This window comes from Mauremys mutica, chromosome 6 (assembly GCF_020497125.1).
Source record: "Mauremys mutica isolate MM-2020 ecotype Southern chromosome 6, ASM2049712v1, whole genome shotgun sequence".
Taxonomy (NCBI): domain Eukaryota; kingdom Metazoa; phylum Chordata; order Testudines; family Geoemydidae; genus Mauremys; species Mauremys mutica.
The window spans coordinates 88,268,680-88,280,829 of record NC_059077.1 but is presented as its reverse complement, the minus strand read 5'-3'; the positions used below and the strand labels follow the sequence as shown (position 1 = coordinate 88,280,829).

General features: G+C 41.0%; 1 protein-coding gene and 1 long non-coding RNA gene across 2 annotated transcripts in view; one reads left to right on the top strand and one right to left on the bottom strand.

Annotated features, from left to right (window-relative positions):
- The window catches only part of LOC123373161, a 76,379-nt gene that overhangs the window by 9,156 nt on the left and 55,073 nt on the right, over nt 1–12,150 (bottom strand). The gene's annotated exons all lie outside the window — the stretch shown is intronic.
- SLC1A1 (solute carrier family 1 member 1) overlaps nt 1–12,150 on the top strand; it is a 70,651-nt gene that overhangs the window by 20,843 nt on the left and 37,658 nt on the right. The window contains exon 2 of the mRNA XM_045021997.1: nt 2,595–2,735. Within this exon, the coding sequence (XP_044877932.1) occupies nt 2,595–2,735 (141 nt within the window). The remainder of the gene's footprint in view (nt 1–2,594; nt 2,736–12,150) is intronic.

The following is a 12,150-nucleotide window of genomic DNA, read 5'->3' as shown; positions in this document are numbered from 1 at the left end:
CTAGTCAACTAGACCCAATCCTGGAGAAAGAGCACGTAAGCTGGGCTCTGTGCAGAACCTGACTGAAATCAGTGGGGCTCTCTGCGAGTGCAGGGGTCAACCTGCACCATTGTCTTTGCAGAGCAAAGGCCTTAATCAGTTTTCCTGTTTGTGTTGGTCTTTTATGCAGCAATGTGGGAGAGAAACACGTTTTTTAAAATAGGAAAATGTGCTTTTGAAACCACAAAAATTGTCCAGGAGGCACAAGGGCAAGTATAGCACCCAAAGCTACGTTGAACTCTGTTTTTTGAAACTGACTAGATTTTAAGTAGATGGTGTCTCTAGCATTCCCTTCTCCCCAATCCAATGCTGCCAGCCACTCTCAGTTCTTAATTTTCCATTTGCCTTCTCACCTAAATATTGCATACTTAGCAACACTGAACATTTCCGTGCATGGGCGGCTCCAGGCATTTTGCCACCCCAAGCACGGCAGGCAGGCTGCCTTTGGTGGCTTGCCTGCGGAGGGTCCGCTGGTCCCGCTGCTTCAGCGGACGCCTGCGAGAGGTCCACTGAAGCCACGGGACTAGCGGACCTTCCGCAGGCAAGCCGCTGAAGGCAGCCTGCCTGCCGCCCTCGCGGCGACCGGCAGAGCGCCCTGTGTGGCTTGCCGCCCCAAGCACGCACTTGGCGTGCTGATGCCTGGAGCCGCCCCTGTTTCCGTGGCAGAAGTGATGGGTTCTCTTCAGCTCGTGGCTCAGCCTGACATCAGTTCATACTCCCTAGCTAGCACCTCTTTATCCTTACAGTGGGAGATCAGTAGCTAATGTTTCCTTTTCCCATCTCGCCCCTTGAAGGCATTTTGGAAAAGTTAGCCACATTTGCCCCCCAGCCAGAGCTCCTGCCTAGAGTAAAGGAAGTAAGAAGCAGATCTGTTAAATAGCAAGACTTTTTCCCTAAGATTTCAGAATTATTTTTAAAGACCAACCTTGCTCCAAGACTGTACCTATTCCGTTCTATATTAACAAGCATTTGTATATATGATGGAGCTGTAGTTTATATACATTACAACACCTTATTTTAAATGTAAACTCCAGTCCTGAAAATACTTACAAATGTGCTTAACTTTAGGCATGTGAGTAATTGAAAACACTGGGATCTAAATTTAAACATGTACATAGGAGTTTGCAAGATCAGGGCGTTAGTGACTTACCTTGATAAATACACATTCAGGGGGTTTTTTTTTACATTTAGGGCTTTAAGAGCCTTCTTTGGAATTAACATAGAACTCAGACTAGTTCTTTTCCAACACATTTCATTTAGTCACTTAGATTAACAGCAGAGAGTTTTGTGTCTCTCCTTCCACTGATGAAGGACATTTACATAATATTGCAAATATCTTAAAGGTGGTTAAGATTCAGGGTGTTGCAGGAAGGTTAAACTGTCTGTGCTCACTGATACAAATAAATCAGGAATAGCTTTTTAGTTGCTTAGGATTTGGCTGAAAGGTTAACTTGCACATACTTACAAGCAATATAAACAAGGTAGAAGTTCTGGCTTTGGAATCTATGATTCTATAATTATTTAGGGAAACAAGAGCTAAACAGCTGACAAAACATTAGTAAACGTGTCCTAACTCACTGATTTTCATTTCTTAGTCCAGGTTAAAATTGAAAATAAAGGGTTTGTTCAGTCAGAGTGGAGGGATTAACTCTCTTGGACTAGGATTTGTTTTCAATAATATTTACTATCTTTTACCTCATTCCTTTAAGCAGAGTAATCACCTAATTCATTTAAGAGAAAGATACGAATAAATACAGATGTGTCTAGTAATTTCTTTTAGCCATTGATTATACTGACTGGCTGGTATTTTCTGGGTGGCTCAAATGGTGGAATAATGCAAGTATAATTTGGTTTGAATAGTGGTTTAGGTTGATTGAATACCTGGTGATTATTAAACAAATGTAGGGACTACAATGATGCTGTGTGATTTTTCACATGATGTTTTTCTTTCTAACAATATGGAGTATATGAACTAAAAATATTGCTAATTTATATATTTTTAGTTGATATGGAGAAGCCAAATTAGAAAATTCCTTACATATCAGATCATCTTAGTTTCTTTTTAATATACCAGTAGCATTAATGTGATAAATGTTTAATTTTTTAAAAATTCCATTTGCAAACCCTCCTGGTAGAGGTAAATAGAGTAAGCTGTACAAAGTCCTGCTGGCCTTGTAGTTACGGGACAGGGCTGAGCCTCAGAAGACCTACGCTAAGATTTTCCAAAAGAGATGCTTAAAGTTAGGCCCTTGTGTCCTTATTTGGTTGCCTAAATTAGTGATCCTCTCAACTTAGACATCTTATTTTATTAATTATTGTATTACTTTGTTACCTGACCATAAGGGAAAAGAGAAAAGACTAAGGTGTATGTATCTCTGTTGCTAACATGGAGTCATTTAAAAAGTCACATTACTTTGGAAAAAATAAAATTGGTAGCCGGTTTTGTTTTACCCATTTTCTTTAATACTTGTATTTTTTTCTCCTCCACCTCTATGTATTTATGACAACCTACTGCATAATCCTGAATATGTGTTATGTTTTAATGTACCCTCTAGGTATTGGGGTAGGAGTTCTAGTACGAGAATATGGCAAGCTCTCCAATCTGGATAAATTCTACTTTGCATTTCCTGGAGAGGTTCTGATGAGAATGCTCAAACTCATCATTCTACCCTTGATCATATCAAGCATGATTACAGGTATGACTAGAAATATGCTGTTTGTTATATTCCTTCAACTACTGTTTGGTATTTCTTCTAATTTTTTATGAAAATAAAGTGTAAGAATATTTTATTAAACTCTTTTATCTGCAATCCTAGATTATAAAAATTCTATTTAAGTGAAATGTTTCTATATAGAATGTGAATGGAAATAGAAGATTAAGTCAGAATGTGATAGATGATACTGCTAAAAACCAAATGTATGATAAAACTCTCCCATAATCATTTGCAGGTTTTGTAAATAATCTCTCCCACCCCATTCTTGATGGTGGATTAAGTGTTTACCAATTATGGGTCGAAATCTGCAAATTCTAACTCTGAGTACTCTCTATGAATGCACAGAAATAAGCTTTAAATGCAAAAGGTGGCAGAACTGGCTGTCAAATATGCTCTAACTAAAAGGTCGTTGTGGTGTTTTTTTCATTTGTTTATTTTTTATTCTCTCATTTTTTGTTCAGGAAACAAAAGCTCAAGTAGTCTTCCTTTAACATTCCATAATAAACCCACCCATGTTTGCCAAAGTGCTCTACTCTATCATCTCCACACAGTTTTTGCTTTTGGCTTGTGTTCAACATGCCCTTTGTTGTTTGGCTGGGTTATCATGGAAAGGCCTTAGGGATTTGACTGAGGAGAGGAAGATCACCTTGTGGTTGAAGAGTGAGTGAGAGAATGCTGAGCATAGGGATGGCATGAAAGAAGGGTTGAAGACAAGATTGGTAGGAAGGAATAAAAGCAGCAGTCAGAGGCGTGTACGCTGTAAGGGACTCAATCCTGAGTTTATTGAAGTCCACGGCAAAAATACCATTGATTTCAGTGGTGCAGGATCAAATGCTATGCAGTAATTGCCAGGAAATGAGTGCAGCAATGGAGGCAGGAGTGGAGTTGGCCAAGCCTTGGAGGCATGATTATGGTATAAAGGTGAGAGGAAACCAGTGAAGGGATTTGAGATGAGAAGAAACAAGAGCAGCAGCAGAGAAGGGTTTTGTTTTGGTTTTTTTGTTGTTTGTTTTTTTGCAACATTATTTTGGATACACTAAAGGGAGACCAAAAAGGAAGTTGCAAGAATCAAGATGAGAAATGGCCACAACATAGACAAGGGTTTTATCAGGAGTGATTAAGATGAAAGAGGAGATTTTAGAGATTTCCCAACAGCCAGGATGTGGGGGGAAGAAAGAGAGGAGTAAAAATGCCCTGAGTTTTAAATGATGGAGAAAGCAGTGGCAATTTTATGGCACTGGAGATGGGAGGGAGAAGAAAGCAAAGAGGAGTTCTATTTTTTATCATGTTGAATTTGAGTCAGTGATAAGAGTTCCAGGAAAAGCTATCAAGAGGAAATAAGCCCTTTTCTCTTTTCAAACAAGCTGTGAAGTAGGCTCGCTCCTTTGAGTGGTGAATGAAACTGGACCTGGATTTTCAAAATAAGTGATATAATCTGGTTAATTTGTACAGGCTTCAGAGGAGCCAAATTAATTATTCATGAATAAGGCTACGATTTAATTGTGAGTATTTTTAGTAAAAGTCACGGACATGTCATGGGCAAAAAACAAAAAATCACGGCCGCATGACCTGTCCATGACTTTTACTAAAAATACTCATGATTCAATCTTGGGGGTGGGGTGCTGCAGGGGGAAATCCGGGGGCCTGCTGCCACCAAAAGGGGAGTCCCAGAGGGCCCGCCCCCACTCCAGCTGCCGCCAGGAGAGGGGAGCCCCAGGAGGCCCGCAGCCGCTCCAGACAGTGTCATTTCCTGGGCAATCGACATTCCAGTTCTTTTCAGTAGTTTATATATTGCTTTAAGTTCTGTAACTCCTGGAGATATTGACAATAACTTCCACTATCCAAATAGCTATGAAGTGCTTGCTAAGAAAACAAAACAGGCATGTCCATGCAAGGTAGCTGTTTACACTGCTATCACTATTTTCCTTCCTCCTGCTGTGCAAGACATTGAGTGGATACTGCTTTTGCCACATGTACAGTACAATATGATAGTATTGAGGAACTGTCACAGACTGAGGTGTCATTAGAGGAGGTTTTGGAACAAATTGATAAACTAAACAGTAATAAGTCACCAGGACCAGATGGCATTCACCCAAGAGTTCTGAAGAACTCAGATGTGAAATTGCAGAACTACTATAATTTAAATCAGCTTCTGTACCAAATGAGTGGTGAATAGCGAATGTCATGCCAATTTTTAAAAAGGGCTCCAGAAGTGATCCCAGCAATTACAGGCTGGTAAGCCTGACTTCAGTACCAGGCATACTGGTTGAAATTATAGTAAAGAACCAAATTGTCAGACACATAGATAAACATAATGTGTTGGGGAAGAGTCAACATGTTTTTTGTAAAGGGAAATCACGCCTCACCAATCTACTAGAATTCTTTGAGGGGGTCAACAAGCATGTGGACAAGGGGGATCCAGTTAATATAGTGTACTTAGATTTTCAGAAAGCCTTTGACAAGGTCCCTCACCAAAGGCTCTTAAGCAAAGTAAGCTGTCATGGGATAAGAGGGAAAGTTTTCTCATGGATTGGTAACTGGTTAAAAGATAGGAAACAAAGGGTAGGAATAAATGGTCAGTTTTCGGAATGGAGAGAGGTAAATAGTGGTGTCCCCCAGGGGTCTGTTCTGGGACCAGTCCTATTTGACATATTCATAAATGATCTGAAAAAAGGGGTAAACAGTGAGGTGGCAAAATTTGAAAACATAAATGGTTGTTACTAGGAGGAGAGAAGAATAGTTCTTCTTAACCTTTGAGGATAGGACAAGAAGCCAGGGCTTAAATTGCAGCAAGTGGGGTTCAGGTTGGACATTAGGAAAAACTTTCTAACTGCCAGGGTGGTTAAGCACTGGAACAAATTGCCTTGCTTACAACACTCCTGCTAATACATGCCAGAATAATGTTTACCTTTTTTGCAACAGTGTTACACTGTTGACTCATATTTAGCTTGTGATCCACTATAACCCCCAGATCCCTTTCCACTCCTTGCTAGGCAGTTATTTCCCATTTTGCATTTGTGCAGTTGATTGTTCCTTCCTCAATGGAGTACTTTGCATTTGTCCTTATGGAATTTCATCCTATTTACTTCAGACCATTTCTCCAGTTTGTCCAGTTCATTTTGAATTTTAATCCTATCCTCCAAAGCACTTGCAACTCCTCCCAGCTTGATATAGGCTGCAAACTTTATAAATGTACTTTTTATGCCATTATGTAAATCATTTATAATCTGGTCTCTGGAATTTCCCTTGATACAGGATACACTTTAAAATAAATTGACCATGATGGGTAAAATCTTAACCCCAATGAAGTAAATAGCAAAATTCCAAATGATTTCTTAAATGAGGCAAGGATTTTACCTGATGTATTTTCAACACTGGGAAGCAAAATCCCCCCTCTTGTGTAAATGGAGAGCTTGGCAAGAGATACTTTTCCTCTGCTGTCTTGGTTTCCCAAGCTGTAAAGGAGAGATGATAATACTTGCATGGCTACCTCACATAGGTATTGTGAGGATGAAAGGCCTACTCCTGTTGAAGCTAGTCAGAATTTAGCCTTTGATCTTATAGGGAAAAGGACCAGGCCCTAGTAGCTAGTCAATGTAAGTGCTAGGTGATAATATTATTTCTGACTTCCCATCTCCCCTGATAAAGCTTTAGAAGATCTTATTAAAATATGAGAAATGTGGTTATTAGGCTGTCAAGAGCTCTGGGAATATAGGAGATTCAGTATAATACAGTGTTCTTTTTAATTAATTTTAGTTTACCTCAGAGACCAAGTTGTAATTATTCTCATCTCCCCATAACTAATTTTATTGGCTAGTAGATATAAATTTGACTCTGTCCAAAGGGCCCATTAAAGATAATTTGGCCCAAAATAGCTAATTTATTTGGTGCTCACTGAAAAATTAATCTTTCAAAGTGCAATTTCCCTAAGACTGGTAACATTTTGGACTTTACCTGTATAAAGACATAAATGTCTTAATCAGCTAGAGGAAAAGAATGATATTTTACTCAGATTTGCCTAATAATGTGTCATTCATCTGCAGCAATTCTTCACATAAAGATTATGGTTATGCCTAATAGGAAATAATAAGAAAGTTGTAGAACTGGCTAGAAAGGGACTAGATACAGTTCACTAGTGATTAGAGAAAGGGACTTGGTTAATGGATGAAATCAGTTATAATTGGGATGAAATACTGTTGAAGAGGGAGCCCGTGGGGAGTTTGTGGGCTATTGTGGGCTTGATTTACTAGAATTTAAAAAAATTCCAGAAGGTATGCAGATACAGGGTATGCAGGGCCGCCCAGAGGGGGGGGCAAAGGGGGCAATTTGCCCCGGGCCCCGGGCTCCGCAGGGGCCCCCAAGAGAACAGCGGAGGCTCCCGCCTCCACCCCTCTCCTGGAGCCTCAGTGCATCAAGCGCCGAGTCTCCGCTGGGGCCCCTGAGCCCCGCCCCGCTCAGAGCCGCGTCGTCAGGGGGCGGGGCTGGGAGCTCTGGGCTGAGCTCGGCTCCCTCCGCTCGGCCCGGAGCTCACAGCCCCCCCCACCACGCGGCTCTGAGCGGGACGGAGCTCAGGCCCCGCCGGCCACACGCTGCGGCTGTTCCGGCGAGGCGCTGAGGCTCCGGGTGAGGAGGGAGCCGGGGGTAAGAGGCCGGGGCGGGGGGGAAGCGGGACCAGCCGCTGAAGCGCAGCCCGGTCTTTGGCGGCGGGGCCCCCTTCCGTTCCGGGACCCGCCGCCGAAGTGCCTCGAAGACCCGCGGCGGGCACCCCCCGCCGCCGAATTACCACCGAAGACCGGGCTGCACTTCAGCGGCGGGTCCCGCTTCGGCGGTAATTCGGCGGCGGGGGGGCCCCCACCGCGGGTCTTCGAGGCACTTCGGCAGCAGGTCCCAGAACGGAAGGGCCCCCCGCCGCCGAAGACCCCGGGCCCCCGGAATCCTCTGGGCGGCCCTGAGGGTATGTATCATCTATTAAACCTGTTTCCTAATAGAGCTCATCTGATTAGTTTCAGCCTCTATTCTTCACAGACTTAAATTTACAAAGTGGTTGTTTTGCAGTCTAACTCTAGTAAATGTGAAAGCTGCTGATGAATACTGCAAATGTGTGAATAATGTTTAGTGACTGCCAAACATCAGTGCATAGAATCATCTGACTCCATATGCGTTAAGAGAAAGGAAGCGGTAGGAAATAAATGATGGACTGAAGTAATGAAAACAGATCATTCTTCTGAAGCAAAATGTAAATATTGTCAGCTTTGTGCTGATTCACCTAATCAAAATTTATCTTTCCTTGTAAGTGTGTAAACCCCAATTACCACAACAGGTGCAAACCCCAGCTTGTCCTTGTTTGCTGGTCAGCATCAGTGCAGTGGCAATGATTGCTAGCCATCAATGACTGAATCGGGGCTATTCCAAATGCAGACTAGACCTGAGTAAAAATCCTTTTCCCCTTACACTTGCTCAACTTTCACTGTTTGTTGTGATTATACCATTTTACTAGCTCTGAAGTCAGCACAGAGTGCTCCAGAGCAAATAAGACCTGCATTTCTATGTAAAAAAAACCAAAAACTTTTTTTAAAAAAGGAAAAATTGTTTATACCTTCTTTGTAAATCATAAAGGAGCTCCCCCGCTCCCTCCCAAAAAAGGCATAAGCCAATTTTTGTTTCCTGTAGTGTTTAGGAATTAGGTAGTATCCCTTTAAATAGTATTGACCCTTTAGTGTTCCTCACTGTCTTCTGTAGTTCAGAAGCCACTATAGTCTTGCAGAGCAGCAGTGTGTATATGTAGCTAGGCCCTACATATATATAATTAGTAAACAGTTATTTGGACCCCACTGTGCCCAGCTGGTTACTTTACATCATGTCTATTGTGTAAAGAGCAAAAATACACATTTCCCTTGTAAGTCACCTTTACATTTTTGGGCTGAAGGATGCCAAAAGCAAATACCCCATGATGTTCAGTGTTACTGAGGCAGAGAGAACTGCAGTGTCATGGGCTATTAATAGACAAGGATTTGCTTCCATTCTCTTAAGACTGTACAGCCAGTCCTGTCCCATCAATATTGGTTGCCATCATGAAACACAGGCAGGCTCTGCATTATTTAAGGTTTTTAATTATAATAATAAAATTTTGAAGTGCTGTTCTGGTTCACAGAGCATGATCACCACCAACTCTCAAGGGCAAAGAGTCTAGAGAAAGCATGCTGCTGTATCTGCAGCCTTCAATCTCTTTCCAACTCATGTCACTGAGGATCTATTGCTTGTGGCAATCTGATCAGACCAAAAGTTGAAGTAATCCACTGTGCTGTACTGGCTTTCTTTATGTGCCATGACCCCCTTCCTTTCCTGTATTTCCTTATATGTAGTAACATTAATGCCACAAGCAGTTAAAATACTTACTGTCTTAGAGTTTCCTTTGTAGGAGCCTGTAAGCTAATAATTGCCCCTCTGTTCCTTTGACTACTGGTAATGCCTGTCTAAATAAAGCATTTTCAGGGCTTGCCTCATTAGCAGTATTCACATCATATTTTATGTGCAGTAATTGGGAATTGCATGTCTCCTATATCCATTAACTAACTCTACATTTTCCTGTGAAATCAGTTAGCCTTTTTTGTTTGGCAGTGATGTGTTATCCCCCCTCTAATTTAGACTTTTAGTACATCCCACGTTCTACGTTCACATCATGGATTCAGAGCCATATAAAATCTGGTTTTGTTTAATGTATTCCTTAGTTTTGTGTGAGCTAAGTACTATACTAAGGGTTTTGTTAAACGTTAAAATGTACTGGAGAATGATCCCATATAACACTGTGGGAATTAATACTACAGGTAACCAGGTCACTAGCTATCATGAAATAGTCTATTTTGGAATATGTCTGTTGCCGGTAAAGCAGTAAGTATATCTCTTTGTGTGGAGCACAGGAAGTATCAAAGACTTTACTTAACCTAGTTATTGTGTCCCTTCAAGGAACAATAGTCATTAACTTGGACTTATCTAGCCTCTGAGACCTGATTAAAGTTCCCTGCAAATGTCATTTGCAAGTGTGTTAGTTTTTTCTTTTTTTTCTTCTAAAGTTGGATTCTGTCTCCTATGTTTTTGTCTTATGTTTTATTATCGAAATGACAACTTACTGAAATTTTGCAGCAAATGTTTCGGCAGTGAGCAAATTACTTTATATCCATCCATATAAAGTTTTAAAGTTGGTGAATTTGCATATTTGGTATGTGATGGTACTTTTTGTATTCAACACATATTAAACTGCTGATTACTAATTAGTTTCTCATATCTTTCAGGTATGGAAAAAGTTATTTGAAATGTTATATACTTACATTTTTCTAATAATTATGATTGATCACTTTTTCTATCGTCTGTTTTTAATTCATTTGTGTCTTTTATTCTGAAAACGTTCAGTAGATACTTTTTAAAAAATCAATTAGTGAGTGAGTTTAGCTTTCCATGAGTTGTCAGAGCAAATGACAAACATTTAAGTGTCTTCTTTATACTCTATCGAAACTATCTCTTGCTGCGCTTGGTTATAACTGACAGTATTCTTTCATTCTGTTAACAACAACAAAAGCTAGGTAGTGCATTCTTCACTGGACAGCTAGAATGGGTTTCATTCTTGGGTCTAATTCTAGAACAAGCAGAAACCAATATGTGATTAGTGTATAATCCTTACCTATGCATTTATTTGTCAGCAGCCCTGCAGTTGAGATCCCACTCACTGTCAGATATGCCCAAAAAACCTACATCAGCATCATAGTGCAAATTGCTCAGCCCATACTATATGCAGAGGCACACTACCTTTTTTCCTAATTATTTGGTGGCGAGGGGTTAAACTAAGGACTGAAATGACCCCCAAACTTCCATTATTATTCATTGAACAGTGAGCAGTCCTATACAGAGAAAAGCAAGTGCCAGGATTTTCAATAATGCTCGGTTAGATTCCTAAGCCCATATTTAAATTCCTAACTGACTGGACTGATTTTGAAAAGTGCTGAGCACCCAACAGCTTCCATTAAATACAACTCACAATCTGGCAGCCCGCTCCCTTCATCATAAAATATTTCCTTACAGTTAAAATTTTAGGGCCAAACTTAACCTTTACAAGCAAACAAATGTAAACTATGTGTTTTATTAGCAGTCATAGAATGCCTCAACACTAGAAAGGTTTACACTGAATTTTGCTGTGAAAACACTTAACAACTGTGGAGCAGTGACAATTACACCAGTGTTTAATGTAAGGGTTATGCTAGCTGCTCTAGATGTAGATAGACAACATTTTAAAGCTCTTTCATAATTCTTAGGTCATCTAGTCCTGGAGAATGAACGGCCTTAGTCAAGACCAGATCCCTCTCTTCTCCCCTGCCCCCTATGCAAACTCTAGTGTTCCATGAGTAGAGATGGTTGGAAAATGGAAGGTTTTTCTTTGTTTATTTTTACTCCCCAAAATGTCTTGTTTTTCCATCAAAACATCTTTGACCTGAGTTTTCTGACCACATTCTGGCTCCAGTTCAGCAAGGTACTTTAGCATAGTAAGAGCATGTCTACACCACAACTGAAGATGTGATTGCAGCTCAGGGAGGCATACCCATTCTAGCTTTAATTTAGCTAGCATGGCTAAAACTAGCAGTGAAGAAGCGGTGGCATGGACCTCAGCACAGGCTAGTTGTGTCAGTGGCTACCCAGGGTTCCAGGCAGGTTTGTACAGCCCACATTGCTGCATCTTCACTGCTATTTTTGGCCATGCTAGCTAGATTAATGCTAATGTGAATATGCCTATCCGAACTGCAATCACACCTCCAATTGCAGTGCATACATAGCCTAAGACACAAAGAAAGAAGGATTTACTGTGCAATCCAGATAAGGGAATAAATTTAATTTTCATGTATTATACTTTATAAAGTCAAGATTCGTGGCCATTGTGGAAGAGATGAGTTTTTGGAAAGGGTGTGAATAAGGAGAGAGTGGTGTCATTGTAAACTAGGACTGGAAGATGATTCCAAATATGGGGGCAGTATAGAAAAGACAGAACCAGAAACGGGAAAAGGGAAATTGACAGGAGGGTAAAAACTGGCATCATTGAACCATAGGAGTAGGCTGCTCTTAATTATGCTGGGGTCACACTGACTGGGATTAACTGCAGCACAGCACTTTCCAGCCAGACCCTTTCCACTGCTGAGGGTGGTAGGCGTGCAGCACAGAACAATTGTGGCAACTTCATGCTGCTGGGAGCATCACTTTACAGCAGTGGTAGTGCTTGGGGTTTGTTTCCACACTCCTTTTAAGCTGTTCCAATGTACAGCAAACTCTGCCCTCCTATGTCGTGAGTCTGGCTCAGTTTTGTCTTCTGTATTTCCACATTTACTTCTCTCCTTTAACCTACTTGTCTTACTAATGT